Raw genomic sequence first — 22,867 nt, 5'->3', positions numbered from 1 at the left:
TCTGCAGTGTGGGTAAAATCACAGAATAATAATTAGAAGGAACCACATGGTCCATCTAGTCCAATCCTTTGCCATGTAGGAAAAGTACAAGTCCAAGAGGTGCTTTGATGTCCAAGTCAAAGCACCTCTGACAGATGGCCATCCAGCCTTTTTAAAACCCTCCATGGAAAGCACTCTTAGGTCCCTTCTATACCGCCCTACAATCCAGATTATCAAAGCAGATAGTCCACATTATCTGCTTTGAACTGGATTATAAGAGTCTACACTGCCAGTTCAAAGCAGATAATCTGGATTTAATATGGCAAAGTAGAAGGAGCCTTAGATGCTGTGACGCTGTGTAACTTTTATTTATATGGTTGTGTGTTGTTTAAACAGTAGTTTAGGGATGGTAAGTATGGGAGGCTATATTTTGTTAGAGATGGTGGCTAGTGGCTTGAGCTGAGTTGCCATAGCAATGGGGGCGGAGCCAACTATCACTTCACGGCGCAGCTTTTTGAAAGTGGCAGTTGTAAGCCGGTGAGCTACAGGGAAGGACTGGTTTCTCTAGTGGGAGAAACAGGGAGTTTATTTGTGACCAAAGGGGTTACAGGAAAGGACCCGGTAGTGATAAAACTACAGGGGGTTATTGATTCTGGGTTAAGAATCAAGGTTTGGCTGGGAGCCAATTCTGTTGAATAAGCCTTTTGGCTTATTTGTTTTGTTGGGACAGTTGTCCAGGAAAAATACTTCTGCGTATAGAAACCTCTTGAAGTCTGTGCCTGAGGTTACTCATGAAACCTTACTAATGTAACCAGTCAAGATTCGTGCCTCTTGTGAAGAAACATTCAAATCTGATATACCTTGCTTGTTCTAATAAAATTGTTACTAGGGCTGGGCAGTTTCGTTTCGTTAATTCGTAATTCGTTAATAATTCGTTAATTTTTTCAATTACAAAACGATAATGAACCATTCTGGAGCAATTTTTTTAAAAAACGAATTTTTAAACATGTTTTGTAAATGCTTCGTATTTCGTTATTGTATTCGTTTCGTTATTGTTCTGAGGTCGTTTCGTTATTATTTCTGCATGTCTGGGGCAAGTTTTTTGTTTAATTAGTGAAAAAAATTATAATATCACACCAACAGTCAACAACAGAGGGAGAGGGAAGCTTCAGAAGTTTTTGGAGGTTTTTTAGCGTATTTCGCGGTCGCGTCCGCCATTAACGAATCGATTCGTTATTGTTTCGGAAATCGATTCGTTAATGTTTTGTAATTTTTTTCACATTTACGAAATTTTGTAAATATCGAACTTTTTAAAAGGAAAATTTTGTAATTATTTTAAATATCGAAACAAAAAAACCCCCCAAATACAAATCGATTTTAGAAACAAATTTTTCCATTGTTACCCAGGCCTAATTGTTACTGTTCTCCTCAAGCCTGGCCTGATACAGTTTCTCCTAAGTTGAACAGCCTGCAATAATAAAGTCAAGCCAAGAAAGTAAACGCTACGCTATCAAGTGAATAAAGCCTTCTGTAATTAACAGTCCCTTTATAAAATAGCTCCTAGGTTGATATTTATTTATTGATAGATATTGATCGTTGCCGGCTTCCCTCATAGATTAGGTGGCAGTGGGTGCTTTACCACGTGCACCTTCACAATTGGTGGCATTCGGTGGCATTAAAACGGTCTTCTTCACAATTGGTGGCAGCAGTTTAACGACCCCTTCACAGATGCACTCTTGGAAGTCTCTCGGTCGTAGGGTTCCCACAAGGCAAAGTTGGCCGGATGCCAATGGACAGCACCGAAGAGGTTTATTGGTGTCCAAGTAATATAAACAATAGGTACGTCAATAGATAAAGGTGCTGTCCAAACCACCTTGGCATCATGATACATCCTTCTGGTTCGATTCCAAAGCCCTCTTCTGCGCAAAGCCATGGGGATGTTTTGCTAAACCAAAAGCCCCCCATCTTTCCATATGCTGGCAAAGGGCCTGAGCTACTGTTGCAAAAAAAAAAAATGCTAATTGCTTTGCAAGGGAACGAGGATGGTTGAGAGAGCTGGGAGGCAAAATACTTTGCTTTGATCAAATAAATCCAACCCTTGGGCAGCTGGGTTTGCCCTGCGCATGTTCATTTTCAAAAAGCCCCCATGAGAGAAGGTCTTGCAGGGACCAAAGAAAGGAGCAGAAGAGAGTGAATGCGAAAGAGTGAATTAGTGTGTGAGAGAAATGAACTCAAGATTTATCACCACTATTTATTTTGTCAAGTCCAAAAAGACAAACCTGTCCTTAAAGATTAAGGAATAACCCCATAAATATGGAGAATGTATTGATTTGTTTTTTTTTTGTTTTTTTTTTTTGCTGGAAAAAAAATGGGATTCCTAACATAGAAAGCTTATTCTTCACTGAAGATGCTTCTACAATGTAAAATTAATGCAGTTTGATATCACTTTAACTGCTATGGAGCACTATTATGGAGTCCTGGGAGATGTAGTCTTACCAAAGCTACAACTCCCACGATCCCATATCAATGAGCGATTGCAAGGTTGTTTAGAGCAGGTCTATCCTTGCCTTCCTTTGAGTCTGAGAGAGTGTGGCTTACCCAAGACCTCTTAAAGGTTTCAAGGCTGAGCATGGATTCGAACCCTGTTTTGCAGAGTTGTAGTCCAGTGTTCAAACCAATGTGCCATGTGAGTATGAGACACACCATCTTGAATTTAGGTTTTTATATACAAAACTACTGATTTTGCTTTTTTTTTTTTCACAGAAAGGTTCTCAACTGTGGACAATGACATGGTTGCTGAGCCTTTTTTTTTTTTGTAAGATCTAGATCTGCTGAGACTTCCCTGCTTTACAATGACGTCCAAGTCAGCCTTGGCCTAATGCCTACAGGCCAAATGTCAAACCAAACTTATCATACTATGGCAGTGTTTCTCAACCTTCCAAATGCCTTGACCCCTTAATACAGTTCCTCATGTTGTGGTGACCCCCAACCTAGAAATATTTGCCTTGTTACTTCATAACTGTAATTGTTCTACTGTTATGAATTGTAAATATCTGATATTCAGGATCATTTTCATTCACTGGACCACATTTGGCACAAATATCTGATATGCCCAAATTTGAATACTGGTGGGGTTGGTGGAGAAGATTGATTTTGTAATTTGGGAGTTGTAATTGCTGGGATTTATAGTTCACCTACAAAGAGCAACAATGGAATTGAACCAAACTTGGCACATAGAACTCCCATGACCAACAGAAAATATTGGAAGGTTTGGTGGGCATTGACCTTGAGTTTTGAAGTTGTAGCTCACCTACATCCAGACAGCACTGTGGACTCAAACAATGATGGACCTGGACCAAACTTGGCACAAATACTCAATATGCCCAAATGTGAACACCGGTAGAGTCTGGTGAAAATAGACCTTGACATTTTGTAGTTGTCGTTGCTGGGATTTATAGTTCACCTACAATCAAAGAGCATACTGAACCCCACTAACAATAGACCTGGGCCAAACTTCCCACACAGAACCCCTGTGTCTTTCTTATCCCCTTCGGAATTTTGATTTTCTTATCCTCCCATGTCTTGAAGGGACTCGCTGGTGCAAACCTCCCTCCAGTCTTGTATGCTCTCCCTTGCTCGCATATGCACACCACACTGCCATGAGCCGAGCATGTCTGCTCTCCCTTTCCCACTTGGAGTCTCAGAAACAACCCTCCCCTTGGCTGAGAGGCTGGCCAATCACAGCAGAAGAGGGCTTTTGGTGGGAGGATTTGCCTGGTTCCCAAAAGGAAGGACAAGCAGAGAGATCTTCAGCCTCCTCTGCCAAAGGGGTTCCTAAGACCATCAGAAATATATGTTTTCTGATGGTCATTGGTGACCTCTCTGAAACCCGCTCATGGCCCCCCAGGGGTCCCAACCCCCAGGTTGAGAAATACTGTACTAAGGAATCACCAGAGAAAACATCTATTGCGAATCAAGCACCCAGCGGGACAAGTTAAGCCCCGGTATTTCTTCTTCCTCCAGATGCTAGGGCTACGTGTACTACGGAGAAGGCATTTATGGGCCTCTTGATAGTAAATCAATTCCGGCCGGGTCAGACTTCCCCCATCTGCAAGGATACTTAACAAAGTCAGCTCTGTATGCTTTGCAGATGAATGAGAGGTGATTACAAATATGACCCAAGCGACAAGCCAAGTCTATTAACGTAATTCTCTTTGGCTTGTAATCAATTTGCTCTTGTAAAAAACAAAACAAAACATTGTAGCTATTGGAGAGGCAAGGGGTCAATGTTGTCAGTGCTATGACCATATAATTTTCACACCAAACACTGCTGCATCCTTTCGAACCATCTCCTTTAGTGCAGTGTTTCTCAACCTTCCTAATGCAATTCCTCACGTTGTGGTGACTCTCAACCAAAAATTATTTTCATTGCTACTTCATAACTGTAATTTTGCTAGTTATGAATCGTAATGTAAATATCATTCACTGGATCAAATTTGGCACAAATACTTGATACGCCCATATTGGAATACTGGTGGGGTTGGGGGATGTTGATTTTGTAATTTGGGAGTTGTAGTTGCTGGGATTTATAGTTCACCTACAATCAAAGAGCATTGTGACCTCCACCAATGTTGGAATTGAACCAAACTTGGCACACAGAACTCCCATGACCAACAGAAAATATGGGAAGGGTTTTGTGAGCATTGACCTTGAGTTTTGGAGTTGTAGTTCACCTACATCCTGATTGATCTGGACCAAACTTTGCACAAATACTCAATATGGCCAAATGTGAACACTGGTGGAGTCAGGGCAAAATAGACCTTGAAACTTGGGAGTTGTAATTGCTGGGATTTATAGTTCACCTACAATCAAAAAGCATTCTGAACTCCACCAATGACAAAATTGGACCAAACTTTCCACACAAAATCCTCATGATGAACAGAAAATATGGTGTTTTCTGATGGTCTTTGGTGACCCCTCTGAAACCCCCTCGTGACCCCCCCGGAGTTCTCGACTCCCAGGTTGAGAAACACTGCCTTAGTACCTTATATAACTCATGTATGAATCTAGAACTGTTTGTTGAAAAATCAACCTATAAAAACTAAATCAACTTATCCACAAGTCAATGTGAGTACTGCACCTTATCTCTTACCAAAAAGCGAGCTTAGTCCATCCAAGAAGAATCTAAAATAAATGCTAATCCCAAATACTTTTCCAACCATTGACTGCTTCCAGTCTTTATGAATGCCCTGAGAGTCGTGCATTTGCCTCTCTATACACTAACCCTCAATTTATCCATGGGTCATATCAAATTCAGTAATTTTGGGCCTTGACTTATCCATGAGGTCAACTTATACATGAGTATATACAGCAAGTCAATCTTATTGATTCAGTAGGCCTACTTAGATGGAGAATGGTTCAGGTCACTCAATCAATGGCCAATTCGTAAGGTTAAGGTAAAGATTTTACCTTGACATTAACTTTAGTTGAGTCCGACTCTGGGTAGTGGTGCTCATCTCCATTTCTAAGCCAAAGAGCTGGCATCATCCATAGACACCTCCAAGGTCATGTGGCCGGCATGACTACAAGGAGCACCATTACCTTCCCATCGGAGCAGTACCTATTAATCTACTCACATTTACATTTTTTGGAACTGTTGGTTAGCAGAAGCTGGGGCTAACGATGGGAGCTCACCCCACTCTGTAGATTCGAACCACTGACTTTTTGGTCAGCAAGTTCCACAGCTCAACAATTTAACCCACTGCACCACTGTGGCCCCAACTGGTAAATCAGTAATTTTGTACAGACGCATGCACAAATCTAGACTTACACAAGTGTCACATCGTAATCCATAATTGTGACCCCAAGACCTGCCCTCGACATATATGATGTCAACTTGTGTAGATCCAGGGAAGTCACACTACCCTTCTATTCTTCCTTAATTAGACCACACCTGGAATACTATGTCCGATTCTGGGCACCACAATTGAAGAGAGATATTGACAAGCTGGAATGTGTCCAGAGGAGGGCGAATAAAATGATCAAGGGTCTGGAGAACAAGCCCTATGAGGAGCAGCTTAAAGAGCTGGGCATGTTTAGCCTGCAGAAGAGAAGGCTGAGAGGGGATATGATGGCCATAAATAAATATGTGAGGGGGCAGTCATAGGGAGGAGGGAGCAAGCTTGTTTTCTGCTGCCCTCAAGACTAGGACATGGAGCAATGGCTTCAAACTTTAAGAAAGGAATTCCACCTGAATGTTAGGAAGAACTTCCTGTGAGAGCTGTTCAGCAGTGGAACTCTCCGCCCCAAAGTGTGGTGGAGGCTCCTTCTATGGTGGCTTTTAAACAGAGGCTTGATGGCCATCTGTTGGGGGTGCTTTGAATGCGATTGTCCTGCTTCTTGGCAGGGGGTTGGACTGGATGGCCACCAAGGTCTCTTCCAAATCCATGATTCTGAGATTGTATGATTCTATGAATGTATACAGTAAGTTGGCTCCATTGATTCAACAGGTGTAATCATATGGAGACTAACAAGATGGAGATGGTTCAGGCCACAAATTGACTAAGTGACTGTAAATGGACTAAGTGACTGTAACTGGATCCCCAAAAAGGAACGGGTTGGGTTCTGGTTCCCCTTTTCTAACATCAACTGCCTGTCCCCAAACTCGAGAGAGACCTAAGATTTTGCACTACCAAGCTTCCAGGAGTTTGCATTTCCAGACTTCCAACAAAACATGGAAGCGGTGTCATGTCACTTGCACATGGATAATTCTTTACCATGAGGTTATGGGATGGGGTATGAAAAAGACAACCCAACATCATTTCTGGAAGTTGGAATTCCATAACTTAGTATATATGCATGTATAAACGGTCTCATGTTCAGTTTTTGGAGGCACCATTATGGATTTTGATATGACCCTTGAATAAATCAAGGGTTATTCTATAAATATCTAACCTGAGATTAGAAAACATGCATGTTTATGGGGTGGGAATAAGGCAGGTTGCGAGAGCAGGTAGATTTCTCACAGAGATGCAGTGGAAAGGAAACAGTAATTTGGAGGACATTTATCACTTTTGACACCAAAACCTGACATGCGAGTGTGTGCTAACACTACTGAATATGTATCAGCACGAGGTTATTTTGGTACATCCCGCATCCCGGAGCCATTTGGATCACAATTCTTCCCATTAAGAAGCGCAAGTACGGAAATACGGAGATAAAGCCTTTCATGCAAGCCTTTGGAAATCCTCTCCAAAAAGGGGATGGAAGCACGATGGTGTAACAATGCGAAATGCAGGGATAATTCATGTCAGATGTGTCATGGTCTCCATCTCCTGGGACAAAGAGTGCTAGTGCTTCGTCAAATGAGAACTCCCAAGACTCTATAGTATAGCAAGCTATAACTCGCAGGACTCCACATCACAGCAAACTGTAAATCCCAGGATTAACGTAGAATGGTAAACTATAGCTCACGGGATCCCATAGCATGGCAAACTATAGCTCCCAGGACTCCATAGCAAGCTATAACTACCATCACCCCATAGTACAACAAACAATAAGTCCCAGGATTACATAGCATAGTAAATAAACAATAGCTCACAGGATCCCCATAGCGTGGCAAACTATAACTCCCAGGAATACATAGCATGTCAAACTATAGTCCCCAAAACTCCATAGTATGGCAAACTAACTTCCAGAAGCCCCTAGCATGGCAAACTATAGCTCCCAGGACTCCATAGCAAGCTATAACTCCCAGGACCCCATAGTACAACAAACAATAAGTCCCAGGATTACATAGCATGGTAAATAAACTATAGCTCACAAGACTCCATAGAATGGCGAATTATAATTTCCAGGACTCTATAGCATGGCAAATTATAACTCCCAGGACTCTGTAGCATGGCAAACAACACCTCCCAAGACTCCACAAGGTGGCAAACTATAATTGCCAGGAATACATAACATGGCAAACTACAGCTCCCAAAACTTTATAGTATGGCAAACTATAACTTCCAGGATTTTATAGCATGGAGCTGTGACAATAAAGCAGTGTCAAACTGCATCAATTCTCTAGTGTAGGTGTAACCCTATTGGAAATCAAACAACTTCCATTTTCAGTAATGCAATTTGACAGCACTTTACCTCACTGGCTCAATGCCATGGAATCATGGGAGTTGTAGTTTTACAAGGCCGTTTGCCTTCTCCACCAAAAAGAGCGTCGGTGCCTCCCCAAACGACAACTCCCATTACAAAGCTTTTGGCATCCGTTGCCAAAGAGTGCTGGGGTCTCGGGAAAGTATAGCTCCCATGATGCCGTAGCATTGAGCCATGATAGTTAAAGCGGCATCAAACTGCATCTATTTTACAGTGTAGACGCAGAATGCAGAACTCTTTTGGAGAAGGATAGAGTTGGAAAGGGGCTACAAAGAGGATCTGGTCTTCAATCGTGGTACTTTCCTGGCAGGCAGGAGGGAAACGGCAAAATTATTTATTGTTGGCTGCAAGAATGCAATTTAGGAAGATTTACATCGATACTGGAAAGAGAGCGGTAACTGAAGGCCCTGTTGTAACAAGAGAGGGATATGTAATTGTGGAGGTGTTGCAACACAGGAGTATATATGTTTACCTGAGATCTGGCGATATAAGGTTGAGTATAGATCATTTAACGGGGGGAGAACACAACGCGAGGAATCAATCCATTGACTGCCAAGGAATGCCCTGGCAGCCTCCAATCCTTACGCTTATGCAACCCACCTTTGCTCTCATAGTAGATTTGATACTATTTCAATACTATATCATCACTTGATATCTATAACACTCATCGCTCTGGGCCAAGTCCATGCATTCACGCCCAGGCACATAATGAATGGTTTTAACCTTTGAGAAAAGCCATAAAGATCAAGGAGATTAAGTTTTGGCTTCCATTACAGAGCCGCAATCCTTCATTACTTTGGTTATATCAGGTTCCATCTATACTGCCATATAGTGAAGCTGGGAAACTGCATTATATGGTTAGTGTAGCCCAAGAATGAGTAAACTTCATCCCTCCAAGTGTTTTGGACTTCAACTCCCACAATTCCTAACAGCCGGTAGTTGGAGTCTGGGAGTTGAAATCCAAAACACTTGGAGGGACGAAGTTTGTCCATGCCTGGTGTAGCCTCACATGAGTATCAAATGCAGTAGATGGGGCCAAGGGTGGATTCCTTGCTCTTCCAATACATATCAAGGAACTGAAAATGTTGATTCGATACTATGACCCCATATCTATATTCCTGAACATACCCCTAAATAAGAGCAATCCTTCTTGCAATGAGAGACTTTGGCCAGACCAGGGGTCCTCAAACTTTTTAAACAGAGGGTCAGGTCACAGTCCCTCAGATTGTTGGGGGGACGGGGGGCGGGGGACGGGACAGATTATAATTTGAAAAAAAATGAACAAATTCCTATGCACACTGCACATATCTTATTTGCAGTGCAAAAGACACTTAAAAACAATACAATAATTATAATGAAGAACAATTTTAACAACTATAAACTTATTAGTATTTCAATGGGAAGTGTGGGCCTACTTTTGGATGATAAGATAGGATTGTTGTTGTTGTTATTGTGTGCTTTCAAGTCATTTCAAACTTAGGTTGACCCTGAGCGAGGGCCAGATAAATAACCTTGGAGGGCCATATCCGGGCCCCGGGCCTTAGTTTGAGGACCCCTGGGCCAGACGTTCTCATAGAGTCGCTTTAAAGGACCTAGAACATGCCTAAAGAGAAATCCACTCCATGAATGTTCTAGGTCTTCTAGGAAGATGGCAATATGATAGAAGCATACCACAAAAACAACTACTCCTAGAAAATTCCTAGCTTCTCCAACATGACTCAATGATAACTAATTTCCATTGGAAGCATAGTATAGAGTCACCTAGATGACTTAGAAAGTTCCTAGAAAGGCAAAACTACAAGTCCCCAGCTCTCAGAGCATTGGACAATTAGGGTGTAACCAAAGTGGATATATTCTAGTGTACATACACTACGACTAATATCATCTACATTCTACACCATCAAATGAATGCATTCTGGCACCACTTTAGCTCTTATGGCTCAATGCTACAAAATCCAAGAAGTTGTAGTTTGGTAAGGCACCAATCGACAAGTCTGCAGAACTTGTAAAAATCACAGTCCCCAGGATTCCAGGGCACTCATCCATGGTGGTTAAAGCGGTGACAAACTGCTTTAATTTTACAGTGTAAATGCACCCCAACTTTGACTTGGATGGGTTGGAAAAGGAACATTTCCACAAAGTGTCATATTTGCTTCAACGAATACAACAAAGGCCATAGGGTCGGGCTTTAGCACAGCAGATTAACCGCCAGCTGCAGTAAATCTTGCCAACCAAAAGACTGACAGTTCAAAAGTCAGGGTGAGCTCCTGGCCTTTAGCCCAGCTTCTGTCTACCTAGCAGTTTCGAAAACAGCAATGTGAGATTATTATTATTATTTACAACATTTCTACCCTACCCTTCTCAATCCCTGAGGGGGGACTCAGAACAGCCAACACTGGCAACAGTTTGATGCCGCAAATATTACAGTAAACAAAATAAAACCATAAATACACAATAGATTAAAAACAATAACATTAGTTATTAGTATACAATCATATAGCTGTTTCCATTATTAAAACTATCATATGGTCCAATTCAATGTCCAAAGTGCCATTATGCCTGCTAGCCAAAGGCCATGATTTAATTTTTTTTCCTAAAGGAAAGGAGAAAGGACACTGATCTAATCTTGCTGGGAAGCGAATTCCACAAGCGGGGTGTCACCACTGAGAAGGCTCTGTCCCTCGTCTCCACCAGACACGTTTGCGAGGCTGGTGGAATCAAGAGCAGGGCCTCCCCGGAGGATCTTAAACTACGAGGTGGAACATAGAGGGAAAAATAGGTACCGCTTAAGCGGTGTGTGTGTGTGTGTGTGTGTGTGTGTGTACACACATATACACACACACACATATACATACACACACACTTTATTTATTTATATACCACCCAATCTCCCCAAGAGGGCTCAGGGCAGTTTCCAACATAGGACAAAACATTCGATTATTGAGTGAAAACAGAAACCATACAAAAAAATGAAACATTATAAAACATAAACATAAATCTTATTAAAACAATCACAAACCTTTAAAACAAGTTTCAGTTTCAGGAAAAATGCCAACAATTCGATCAAGGAGGAAGTTTACGAACAATGGGGAAAGTGGAGCAACAGCACCCCCTGTGGCCGGAATTAAGCACAACCTCCAAGATGCCGAAGATGGGAAAGCCTATATATACCTCTATCTATGTACAATTGTCTGTCTTGTCAGTATATAACGGCATTGAATGTTTGCTGTATATGTGTTCTGTGATCAGCTCTCAGTCCCTTTCAGGGTGAGCAGGGTGGAATAGAAATACTGTAAATAATAATAAATATCTATTTATGGATGCATCTGCATTGTAGAATGAGTTCAGTTTGACATCGCTTTAACTCTCATGGTTTGATGCTATGTCATTATGGGAGCGATCGTTTAACAAGGTCTTTCACTGTCTCTGCCAAAGAGAGCACACGGCAACTACCAGGATCCCACAATGTTGAGCCATAGAAGTTCAAACTGACTTCGTTTGGCCATGTAGATGTGACCTGTATCATTTCCCTGAAAGGCTCCAACGCATGTAGAAAATATAAATAGGGTCACGAAGCAAAGCTTGAGTTCATGGGACCTCCAAAAACAAAAGGTTCAGCAGGTGCCGCAGGGGAGCGGAGCAGGTTGGTGACGCAAAGCTTCTGGCACAAGTTGCATGTTTTACGGCTTAGTCAACTATTTCAGAAATATTGACATGGCTTTGAAAGATTCCCAGGAGAGAAGGAGCGCCAACTTTTGTCCTCTGACAGAGAAACACACACCCCAGATTTGAATAGCCGCAACACCTGCAATCTGAAAGACACCCAAATGAAAAAACGCATCCATCTCTCTCTGCCAAAAGGAAGGGAGAGAGGAGCCCCATCTACACTGCCGTGTAATGCAGTTTCACAATATAGTTTAACCTCACTGAGCTGCACTGGATTCATCTACATTGCCATGCAATGCAAATCAATGCAGTCACATTGCATTATATGGCAGTGTTGATGGGGAAGACACAGGAAAGAGGAAAACACTTTTTGTTTTTTTAACGAAAAAAAGGCTAAAGCTTGCTGAAATTGACATTAGGTCCATGAATGCAGTTTGAGATGGCTTTAACTGCTGTAGGCTCAATGCTATGGAATGCTGGGAATTGTAGTTTTGCAAGGTCCGCCAAAAAGTGCAAACTATGCCTCCCAGTGCTCCATAGCAGTGAAAGTAGGGTCAAACAGCATTCATTCGACAGTATGGGCTGAATCTGAATTATATTATATTATGAATTATATTATGGGGGTTGACTGAGTGGTTTATGAAGATCATCATAACTCATTGGAACAGGGACACATACCATCAAGATTTTAAAAAAGCTATTGTAAGACCAATTCTGAAGAAGTCGTCCCTTGATTCCTTGATATTAAATAACTACTGCCCTATTTTTAGTCTCCCCCTTTCAGGCAAAGTTCTGGAGTGAGTAGCTCCAAGGATTCTTGGATGAAGCCGATTATCTTGATTCAAGGCCTGGTCGCACAATGGAGACAGCTTTGGTTGCCTTGGTGGGTGACCTCTGTAGACAGCTAGACAGGGGGAGTGTATCCCTGCTGGCTCTCTTGGACATCTCAGCGGCTTTTGATATCATCCATCATGGTATCCTTCTGGATCAGCTCTCCGGAATGGCTTTTGGGGGCACCGCTTTGCAGTGGCTCCGCTCCTTCCTGGAGGACTGTTCCCAGATTGTGATGCTGGGGGACACCTGCTTGGACCCCTGGCCATTGACCTATGGGGTCCTGCAGGATCCCATTCTATCCCCATGCTTTTAAATATTTTTAATTAAATGTTTATTTAATTGTATAGTGGACGTATATTATTTTCAAGGCATTGAATTATTGCCTATGCTGTAAGCTACCTTGAGTCCTCCTCGGGGTTGAGAAAGGCAAGATATAAATATAGTAAATAAAATAAATAATAATATCTACATGAAATTGCTGGGTGAGGTTATCTGGAGTTTTGGAGTTGGGTGCCATTTCTACGCAGATGACACACAACTCGACTACTCTATTCCACCTAAATCCAAGGAAGCTCCCCAGATCCTGGGCTAGTGTCTGACAGCTGTGATGGACTGGATGAGGGCTAATATATTGAGCCTCAATCTTGAAAAGACAGAGGTCCTCCTGGTCAGTCATGGGGCCAATCGGTGTATAAGGTGGAAACCTACACTCAAGGACACAGATCCGCAGTCTGAGGGTTCCACTGACTCAACACTGATACTTAATAATAATAATAATAATAATAATAATAATAATAATAATAGTTTATTTGTACCCCGCTACCATCTCCCCAAGGGACTCGGTGCGGCTTACATGAGACTGAGCTCAAATATAAAAATACAAGCTCAGGTGTTGGCAGTGGCTGGGAGGGCATTCACACAGTTAAAGTTTGTGCGCCAGCTGCGACCATACCTCGAAAAGTCTGACTTGGCAATGGTGGTCCATGCCTTAGTTACATCAAGAATGTAATACACTCTGCAATACACTCTGTGTAGGGCTGCCTTTGAAAACAGCACGGAAAATTGCAATTGGTACAAATTGGCCACCAGATTACTAACTGGAGCCCCAATTCAAACAGCTCCACTGGCTGCCAACAAGTTTCTGGTCCCAATTCAAAGTGCAGGTTATTACCTACAAAACCCTATATGGTTTGGGTCCAGCCTATCTTCATGACCACATCTCCACCTATGAACCAGTATGGACACTGAGTTCTGCCAGGGAGGCCCTCCTCTCGATCCTACCACTGTCTCAAGTGCGGTTGGTGGAGACGAGGGAGAGGGGGGTCTTCTCGGTGGCGACCCCTCAGTTCTAGAACGTCCTCCAGCAGGGAACTTAGGCAAGCCCTCATACTACAGCACTTTCAGAAAGAGCTAAAAACTTGGTTGTTTCAGCAGGTGCAGTGGGCTAAACCCCTGTGCCAGCAGGTCTGAAGACCGACAGGTCGCAGGTTCGAATCCGGGGAGAGGCAGATGAGCTCCCTCTACCAGCTCCAACTCCTCATGCGGGGACATGAGAGAAGCCTTCCACGAGGATGATAAAACATCAAATCATCTGGGCATCTCCTGGGCAACGTCTTTGCAGATGGCGAATTCTCTAACACCAGAAGCAGCTTGCAGTTTCTCAAGTCGCTCCTGACACGACTAGAAGCAGACTTTTGACAACGTTTAAGATGCCAATCTATTGCCAATTATGTTAGCACCGTATATCTTTTAAGGGAATACAATTGAGATGCTGAATTCATTGTATGAATCTTTTAATCATGGCCATGTTTCTATTTAATAGAGGTTGCTCTCATTAATTTTATATGTCGATTTTATCGAATGTGTTATTGATTTTGTACATTGTTGCATTGCATTTATATGTTGTACGGCACCACTGTGTGTTATCTTGTAAGCTACCCCAAATCCCTATGGGAGATGGAGGCGGGGTATAAATAAAAGATGATGATGATTATTATTATTATTATTTGAAACACAACAAGATTACTACACAGCAAACAAGATCACTATGCTGGTTGTTGTATTGGATCACACGTCAGACACTTTCCAAAAGTGTGATGTATTGACAAATAATGATGCAGGTCCGAGTAGGGTGGCCTTTTGCAGCTGACAGATGGTAATTTTGTCAGCACCGATTGTGTTTAAGTGCAGACCAAGGTCTGTAGGCACTGCACCCAGTGTGCTGATCATCACTAGGACCACTTTTACTGGCTTGTGCCACAGTCTTTACAGTTTGATCTTTAAATCCTTGTATCGTGTCAGCTTTTCCAGTTGTTTCTCTTCAATCCTGTTGTCACCTGGGATTGCAACATCGACAATCCATATTTTGATTTTCAACACAATTGTGAGGTCAGGAGTATTGTGCTCCAAAACTCTGTCATTCTGAATTCGAAAGTCCCAGAACAGTTTGACATGTTCTGTAACTATTTTCTGTAACTACTACTACTACTACTACTACTATTATTATTATTAGGTTAGCGTAGAGTCATATCATGCCGTTTTAACTGCATACAACTGCATTGCACGGGTCTGCACTGACCTGGACCTAAATGTCATTGGAAATGCTGAATGCAAAGAGAACTCTTTCCCGTTGAAAAAGCAGTTAAATGTTATGCACATAAACTCAATTGCATTCAGTTGGCACGCAGTCTTAAAAGGGCTTAGTTTTGGCAAAGCAGCAAACACCTGCTTTTTACAGCAGAAAGAATGTCGTTTTAATTAAATGCTGGGCTCATCAAAAACGCCAAGCCCTTTGCATTTACCTAAAGCTATTTTTTTTTAAAAAAAAGGATTTAAAAGAAACCCCTTTTATTTCTGCAAGTCTACAAGTGTGCACACAGCCAAGAGATTAGAAATCATCCTCATTTTGCCTCTTAGAGCCTGCTGATAACATCCAATAATCTGCTAGGAATCTGAGTAGCCATACATTTTTTCCCCTCAAAAATATGTCCAAAATCAAGGCTCAATTGGCTCTAGATTTCCCTCTTAGCCATGGAATGCAATTCCAGCAGATGTTAGTAAATCCCCATTTGGTTTGAGACAGCCAAAAAATAGAAACAAACAAATCCAAAGAATCTGTATAATGATATAAAGGAGAACTGGGGTGTATTGGGAAAATATGTAATCCTGCTAAAAATTCCACTGTCACTTTAAGAAAAGCAGTAACATTCACTTCTGAGTAAATAGGAGACTTTGACTAGATCTACACTGAACTACATTATATGGGTCTACATTGACCCTACAAGGCAGATTCGCATTGCATTGTACATCTATCTAGCCTCTGTTAGTGCTAAATCTTTGCTTATTTCATTGCTGAAGGCAAGCAGAAATATTTTCGAAAAGTATGGCATGGTTTGCATGAAGTTTTCCTTTTGTATTTTTCACTATTTACCAACTGGGGCTTTGTGTGCATCATCAAATCCACTTAAATGCAACAGAATTGCTTTGTGGTGCAACAAAGCACAGCCTCCTGAATGCAAAACCAATGAACGCATTGCTGCCAAAGGCAAAAAACCCTTCCAAGATATTTGCCAGCCTTTGCAAAGATGGAAAAACTGGTCAAGTCCAAATTATTGCAAAGCGCAGGACTTGGTTAGCTAACTTCTCTTTCCGGTAGGACTTTTCGTCGTCCCCAAAAAAGACCTATCAGGCAGCAATGGAAATAATTATACAAAGTGGCTGTTTTTAATTTTCCGCCCCCAAACCCACCCCAAAGACAATGCACCAGATAAATCCACCGACTTCTGAGCCCAGATAAATCAACCCCAGACATTGATCCATAAGGCAAAGGCGGAATATCAAGCAGATGAACAGTAGCGGAGGATCGCCTTCAAACCGGACCACCAAAAGAGTTCATTTATCTTAGAAAGGCATTCATATCCCCTGCATCGATTCCTTTGGATCACAACATAATCGAATATAAGACCCCGATCAAAAGATTTATCCTGGCCTAAATCCGGTCAATGATACCAATGAGAATAGATTCTCGGGATCAATAAGAATTTAACAATTGAGCGCCGTTCATTTAGCGAGCTGACTCAAGCGCAGATCATTTGGATCAAAACATCTCTCATCTGAATTTGGACAGTTTGGGAATGCTTTTATGGGAGTTATGAATTACGGGAAAATTAACATGAAACACAACTTAAGGTGCATCTACATTGCAGAATTCATGCAGTTTGATGGAAAAATTAACTCAACTTAGGGTGCATCTACATTGCAGAATTCATGCAGTTTGATGGAAAAATTAAGTCAACTTAGGGTGCATCTACACTACAGAATTTTTGCAGTTTGATGAAAAAATTAAGTCAACTTAGGGTGCATTTACATTGCAGAATTCATGCAGTTTGACACTTACGATTCAAAGGTATGGAATCCTAAAGACCTTGCAAAACAACTCCCAGGATCCCATCACACTGAGCCATAGCAACTAAAGTGGAGTTAAACTCCACTAATTCTAGTGTAAATAGATACTACACAAGCACACATCAATCAATCCATCTATCTACCTATACTGGCGTATATCTGTATCTGAATCACAAACACACACATCCTTCCATTAATTCCATAGTATAGATGCAGCCTCATATAGGTATAAATGTATCACACACATACTTTGTGTGATAATTTGAAATACAGTGGGAACACTATGAAACATATGCAAACACAATCTCTGCAGCACATATACATGCCTCTTTATGTTGCTTGATCAGATAAGGATGCTGTCATATTTATGGTTTCTAAGAGGAGAAAAGAGTTCCAAAGGTCAATTCTCGGACGCTTTAAGGCACATGTTCCAATCTATCTTTGCAAGGAAGTAAACCTTACTTAATTTAAGAGAAAGGACTTCCAAAAAAGCATGCTTAAAGTGATACAAAACCTTGAAAACAACTCTATATACCATGAGACGTTATGTTTAATGCAAATCCCATCCTGTGACATCCATTGTCAACACAAGCTTGAAAAGACAGGAAAGTATAGACAATTCAAACGTGGGAAAGAGAGAACAGACGAAAGAAGGCAGGAAAGAAAGGAATTGGTTGGAGATTTTAGCTTTTCTTGGCACACCAATATGACTGATGTTTTGTTGAACAACTTGAAAGTTTGGAAGTCTTTTAAGAGGCATTTGAATGAGGAGCAAGAATCAAAATATCATTATTATTACAGTAGAGTCTCTCTTATCCGACCTTTGCTCATCCAACGTTCTGTATTATCCAATGCAGTCTGTCTCCCGCCCGGATCTACAACCATTTCAATACATTGCAATGTTTTGGTGCTAAATTCGTAAATACAGTAATTACTACATAACACTTCCATGTATTATTCTGCTTTTTCTGTCTATTTGTTGTAAAACATGATGTTTTGGTGCTTAATTTATAAAATCATAATATAATTTGATGTTTAAAAGGCTTTTCCTTAATCCCTCCTTATTATCCAACATTTTCACTTATCCAATAGTCTGCTAGTCCGTTTATGTTGGGGAAATGAGATTATACTTTATTATTATCATCATCATCATCATCATCATCATCATCATCATCTCCCTAAAAGGAAATTCAAAGCACCTCATAATGAAACAACTCTTTCAAAAGTTTGGAGTCTATTTCCAGAGTCAAGGATTGAAAATGTAAGGATTGCCATAAGTCAACTAAATCACAATTAATCACTTTTTTTAAAAAAGCCTTTTTTTTTCAATAGCCGCTGGACTTCTGTCCCCTTGTCTTTGGGAAATCTAGATCCCTTTGAAGTCCACAAAAGCAAAGGGTTGGTCTCTGACTTCAAACGGAGGCAGACCTTCCTCTCTGAAGGCCAAAGTCATTCATGGTTTGGCCAATAATAGAAAGATTCATCCCAGAAAGAGAAGAAAAGCACCGAAGACTTCATCGGATACACAATGGCGCATTGATGCTTTCTTTTTTGCAGGTTCTCAAAAAAAGGAGTGGCGGAGAAACTGAAACATTTGGGAAATATTTTCAAGCCTGGCTATGAAAGAAAAGGTTCAGTCAGATTTAATGCAGAGGAGCAGATGCGACCAGAGCTCAACCACTGCCTTTGACAATTCTTTGAACCCATTTCTAATGCCCTGGGTGTTTTCCTTTGCTACCTTTACCAGTCCTTTAATTCCTTCTCCGTTGCTAGAACTCAACCTCTGCCCACTGATGCCCCTAAAGGTCCTTTGGCCATGCCCTTGATACCTATGGTTCTCCACTGATGCCCTCCTGGCCCTTTACACGCATTCCTATGCCCTCGATGTCTTCCTCTTCTTCCTTTACCAGTCCTTTGGGACCTTTTGTGTCCCTTGGATGCAAGGGAAACTCAACTGCTGCCCACTAGTGCCTTTGATGGTCCTTGGGATCCTTTCCTGAGTGTTCAGTACCTTTGATCCTCAGTTGAGACCCTCCAGGCCCTTTAACCCCATTCCTATGCTCCCGAGGCCTTCCTCTGCTGCCATTACCACTTCTTTGAGACATTCGTTATCCCTTGGATGCAACCAGAGCTCAACCACTGCCTCTGGCAATTATTTGAACTCATTGCTATGCCTTGGATGCTTTCCTTTGGTACCTTTACCAGTCCTTTGAGACCTTCTCCATTGCTTCAACTCAATTTCTGCACACTGGTGCCTTTGAAGGTCTTTTGACCATGTCTTCAATGCCTTTGCTACCTTCAGTCCTCCATTGATGCCCTCCTGGTTCTTTAATTTCATTCTTTTACCCTGGATGCCTTCCTCTGCTTGCTTTACGTGTCCTTTGAGACCTTCACTATCCTTTCGATGGAACCAGAGCTCAACCACTGCCTTTGATGGTCCTTGAGCCTATTTCTGTACCCTCCATACTTTCATTTGCTGCCTTTACCAGTTTGAGACCGCCTCTATCCCTTGGATGCAACTGGAGCTCTTTGAACCCTTTCCCATGCCTTCAGTACCTACGGTCCTCCATTTGTACCCTCTTGATTCTTTGAGCAATTCCCATCTCCTCCATGCCTTCCTCTGCTTCCTTTGCCAGTCCTTTGAGACCTTTGCTATCCCTTGGATGCAACCAGAGCCCAAGCATTGCCTTTGGAGATTCTTTGAACCCATTCCTGGGCCCTCCATGGCTTCCTCTGCTGCCTTTACCACTTATTTGAGACCTTTTCTATCCCTTGGTTGCAACCCAAGCTCAACTGCTTCCATTTATGATTCTTTGAACCCATTCCTGGGCCCTCGGTGCCTTCCTCTGCTGCCTTTACCAGTCCGTTGAAACCTTCTCTATCCCTTGGATGCAACCAAAGCACAACCACTGCCTTTGATGATTCTTTGAACCCATTCCTATGTCCTGGATGCTTTCCGTTTCTACCTTTACTAGTCCTTTAAGACCTTTTCAGTTGGTAGAACTCAATCTCTGCCCACTGGTGCCTTTGAAGGTTCTTTGACCATGCCTTAGATACCTTCGGTCTTCCATTGATGCCCTCCTGGCCTTTTAAACCCATTCCTTTGCCCTAGATGCTTTCTTCTGCTGCCTTTACCAGTCCTTTGCAACCTTTTATATCCCTTGGATGAGACCTGAGCTAAACTGTTGGCTTTGATGGTCCTTTGAACCCATTTCTGTGCCCTCCATGCTTTCCTTTGCTGCCTTTACCAGTCTGTTGAGACCTTCTCTATCCCTTGGATGCAACTGGAGCTCCTTGACAGCCCTTCGAACCCTTACCCATGCCTTCAGTACCTTCAGTCCTCCATTGATACCCTCCTGGTCCTTTGAACCATTCCCATCTCCTCCATGCCTTATTTTGCTGCCTTTACCAGTCCTTTGAGACCACTATCCCTTGGATGCAACCAGAGCTTAACCACTGCCTTTGCTGATTCTTTGAACCCATTCCTGGGCCCTCGATGCCTTCCTCTGCTGCCTTTACCAGTCCTTTGAGACCTTCTCTATCCCTTGGATGTGACCAGAGTGCAACCAGTGCCTTTGACGATTCTTTGATCCCATTCCTATGCCCTGGATGCTTTCCTTTGCTGCCTTTACCAGTACTTTGAGACCTTCTCCGTTGCTAGAACTCAACCACTGCTCACTGGTACCTTTGAAGGTCCTTTGACCATGTCTTCGGTACCTTTGTTCTGCCTCCTTTACCTGTCCTTTGAGACCTTCGCTATCCCTTGGATGCAACCAGAGCTCACCCATCGCCTTTGAACACATTCCCTACACTAACCGATTCCCACGCTCTACCTTTGAAGGTCCTTTGACCATGCCTTTGGTACCTTCAGTCCTCTACTGGTGCCCTCCAGGCCCGTTAAACCCATTTCTATGCCCCCGATGCCTTCCTCTGCTTTCTTTACCAGTCCTTTGAGACATCTGCTATTCCTTGGATGCAACTGAAGCTCAATTGCTGCCCACCAGTGCCTTTGACGGTCCTTGGCAGGCATGTAGCGGGGGGGGGGGGGGGGGGGGTTAGGAGCTTTAGCCCCCCCCCCCCCGAAATTCTCATGGTGGTTCGCGAAAAGGCCTTACTGGTGCATTATTTAAACTGTTATGTTTATTCATATCATGATCTGATCACCATACTCAATATATCCCATATGCATGGGGGTATTGAGGTAACGATACAAAAGGTTTGCTAGGGTAAACCCTCTTTCACTCAGACTCGCCCCCCCCCCCGAAACAAACTCACCCCCCCCTCCCGAAACAAACTCAGTCCCCCCGCCCCGAATCGAAATCCTGGCTATGGGCCTGGTCCTTGGAAACCTTTCCTGAGCTTTCAGTACCTTCGGTCCTCCGTGCCCTTTAAACCCATTCCTGGGCCCTCGATGCCTTCCTCTGCTGCCTTTAATAGTCCTTTGAAACCTTTTCTATCCCTTCGATGAGACCTGAGCTCAACCGCTGCCTTTGACGGCCCTTTGAGCCCGTTCCCGTGCCCTGGGCGCCTTCCATGGCCGGTTCTGCGCCCCTCCCTCCCGTCCTCACCTGTACCAGGCGAGCCCCTTCCCGTATCCGCGGTCGAAGAAGTGGGGCTCGGCTCCGAGGGCGCGGACGTCGGGGTGGGCGCGGAGGAACTCGAGGAGGGCTCGGGTCCCGCCCTTCTTGACCCCCACGATCAGCGCCTGCGGGAAGCGGCGGGAGGCGGGGGTCCTTAGGCGGGGGGCGCCCTCTTCACTCTCCCCTTCCTCCTCGCCTTCCTCCTCCTCTTCCTTGTCCTCGGGCGGCACCAGGAGGAAGGGCCGCTCGGGGCCGAGGGCGGGATCGGCCCTCAGGAGCGGAGGAAGGGGGCTGCGGAGGTCTCCGCAAGGCAAGCGCAGCCCCGCCGCCGCCGCCCCTCGAGGGGAGACGCCCGACACCGAATCCGGCAGGCAGAAGACCACGTAGCCCACGAGGAAGCCCAGCATGGCGAGGAAGAGGAGGGAGGAGAGAGGAGGGAATGGGGGAATCCAAGGCGACCCCCTTCCCAGCTCCTTCACTGTCCCGGTCTCCCTCTCGCTCCCTTTGACTCGCACCGACGGCTCTGGCTTGGTTTCTCGGAGATTCCACTTCTTTGGCCACGCCCACCTCTCCGTAGCCACGCCCCTTGGCGTGGCCCCTTTCAAACAGGGAGGGGTGATGGATCAGAGCGTCTAGGGATGAAAGAGCCTCCATCTGTTGAGCCTCCAGAAGAGAAGACGGTGGAGTTGCACTAGATACAGGCCTGGGCAAACTTGGGCCCTCCAGGTGTTTTGGAAGGCCCCAATTCCTAGTCAACCCGCAGAAGAGGGGCTGAGGCTGTGAGGAATTGTGGGAATTGAAGTCCAAAACATCTGGAAGGCCCAAGTTTGCCCATAGCTAGTCTACCCGCAGCTAGCAGGCAAAGCCTAAGGGGGGGGGGGGGAGAGATTTGACCTGGATTTGAAGTGGAAACTGAGGAAACAGAGGTGGCACAATGGGTTAAACCTCTGTGCCAGCAGGACTGAAGACCTACACATCAGAGGTTCGAATCCGAGGAGAGCGCAGATGAGCTCCCTCTGTCAGCTCCAGCTCCCCATTCAGGGACATGAGAGAAGCCTCCCACAAGGATCGTAAAACATGCAAAACATCTGGGCATCCCCTGGACAACATCTTTGCAGACGGCCAATTCTCTCACACCAGTAGCAACTTGCAGTTTCTCAAGTTGCTCCTGACACGCAAAAAAACCCAAAATCTAATCCAAGCCCTGCCAAAGAAACAATGGAAAGGGAGCAAAAAGAAGAAGCTTGATA

At 43.5% G+C, this 22,867-nt stretch overlaps 1 protein-coding gene across 1 annotated transcript in view; it reads right to left on the bottom strand.

Moving 5' to 3' along the window:
* Positions 1–22,160, bottom strand: part of LOC137095157 (heparan sulfate glucosamine 3-O-sulfotransferase 6-like) — a 76,561-nt gene extending 54,401 nt beyond the window's left edge. Inside the window, exon 1 of the mRNA XM_067461484.1 lies at positions 21,606–22,160. Within this exon, the coding sequence (XP_067317585.1) occupies positions 21,606–22,024 (419 nt within the window). The 5' untranslated portion in view covers positions 22,025–22,160. The remainder of the gene's footprint in view (positions 1–21,605) is intronic.
* Positions 22,161–22,867: the final 707 nt, after the last annotated feature.

The sequence above is a fragment of the Anolis sagrei genome, chromosome Y (assembly GCF_037176765.1).
Source record: "Anolis sagrei isolate rAnoSag1 chromosome Y, rAnoSag1.mat, whole genome shotgun sequence".
NCBI lineage: Eukaryota > Metazoa > Chordata > Lepidosauria > Squamata > Dactyloidae > Anolis > Anolis sagrei.
Note: the sequence above shows the minus strand (reverse complement) of the source record. Positions and strands in the feature narration are given on the sequence as shown.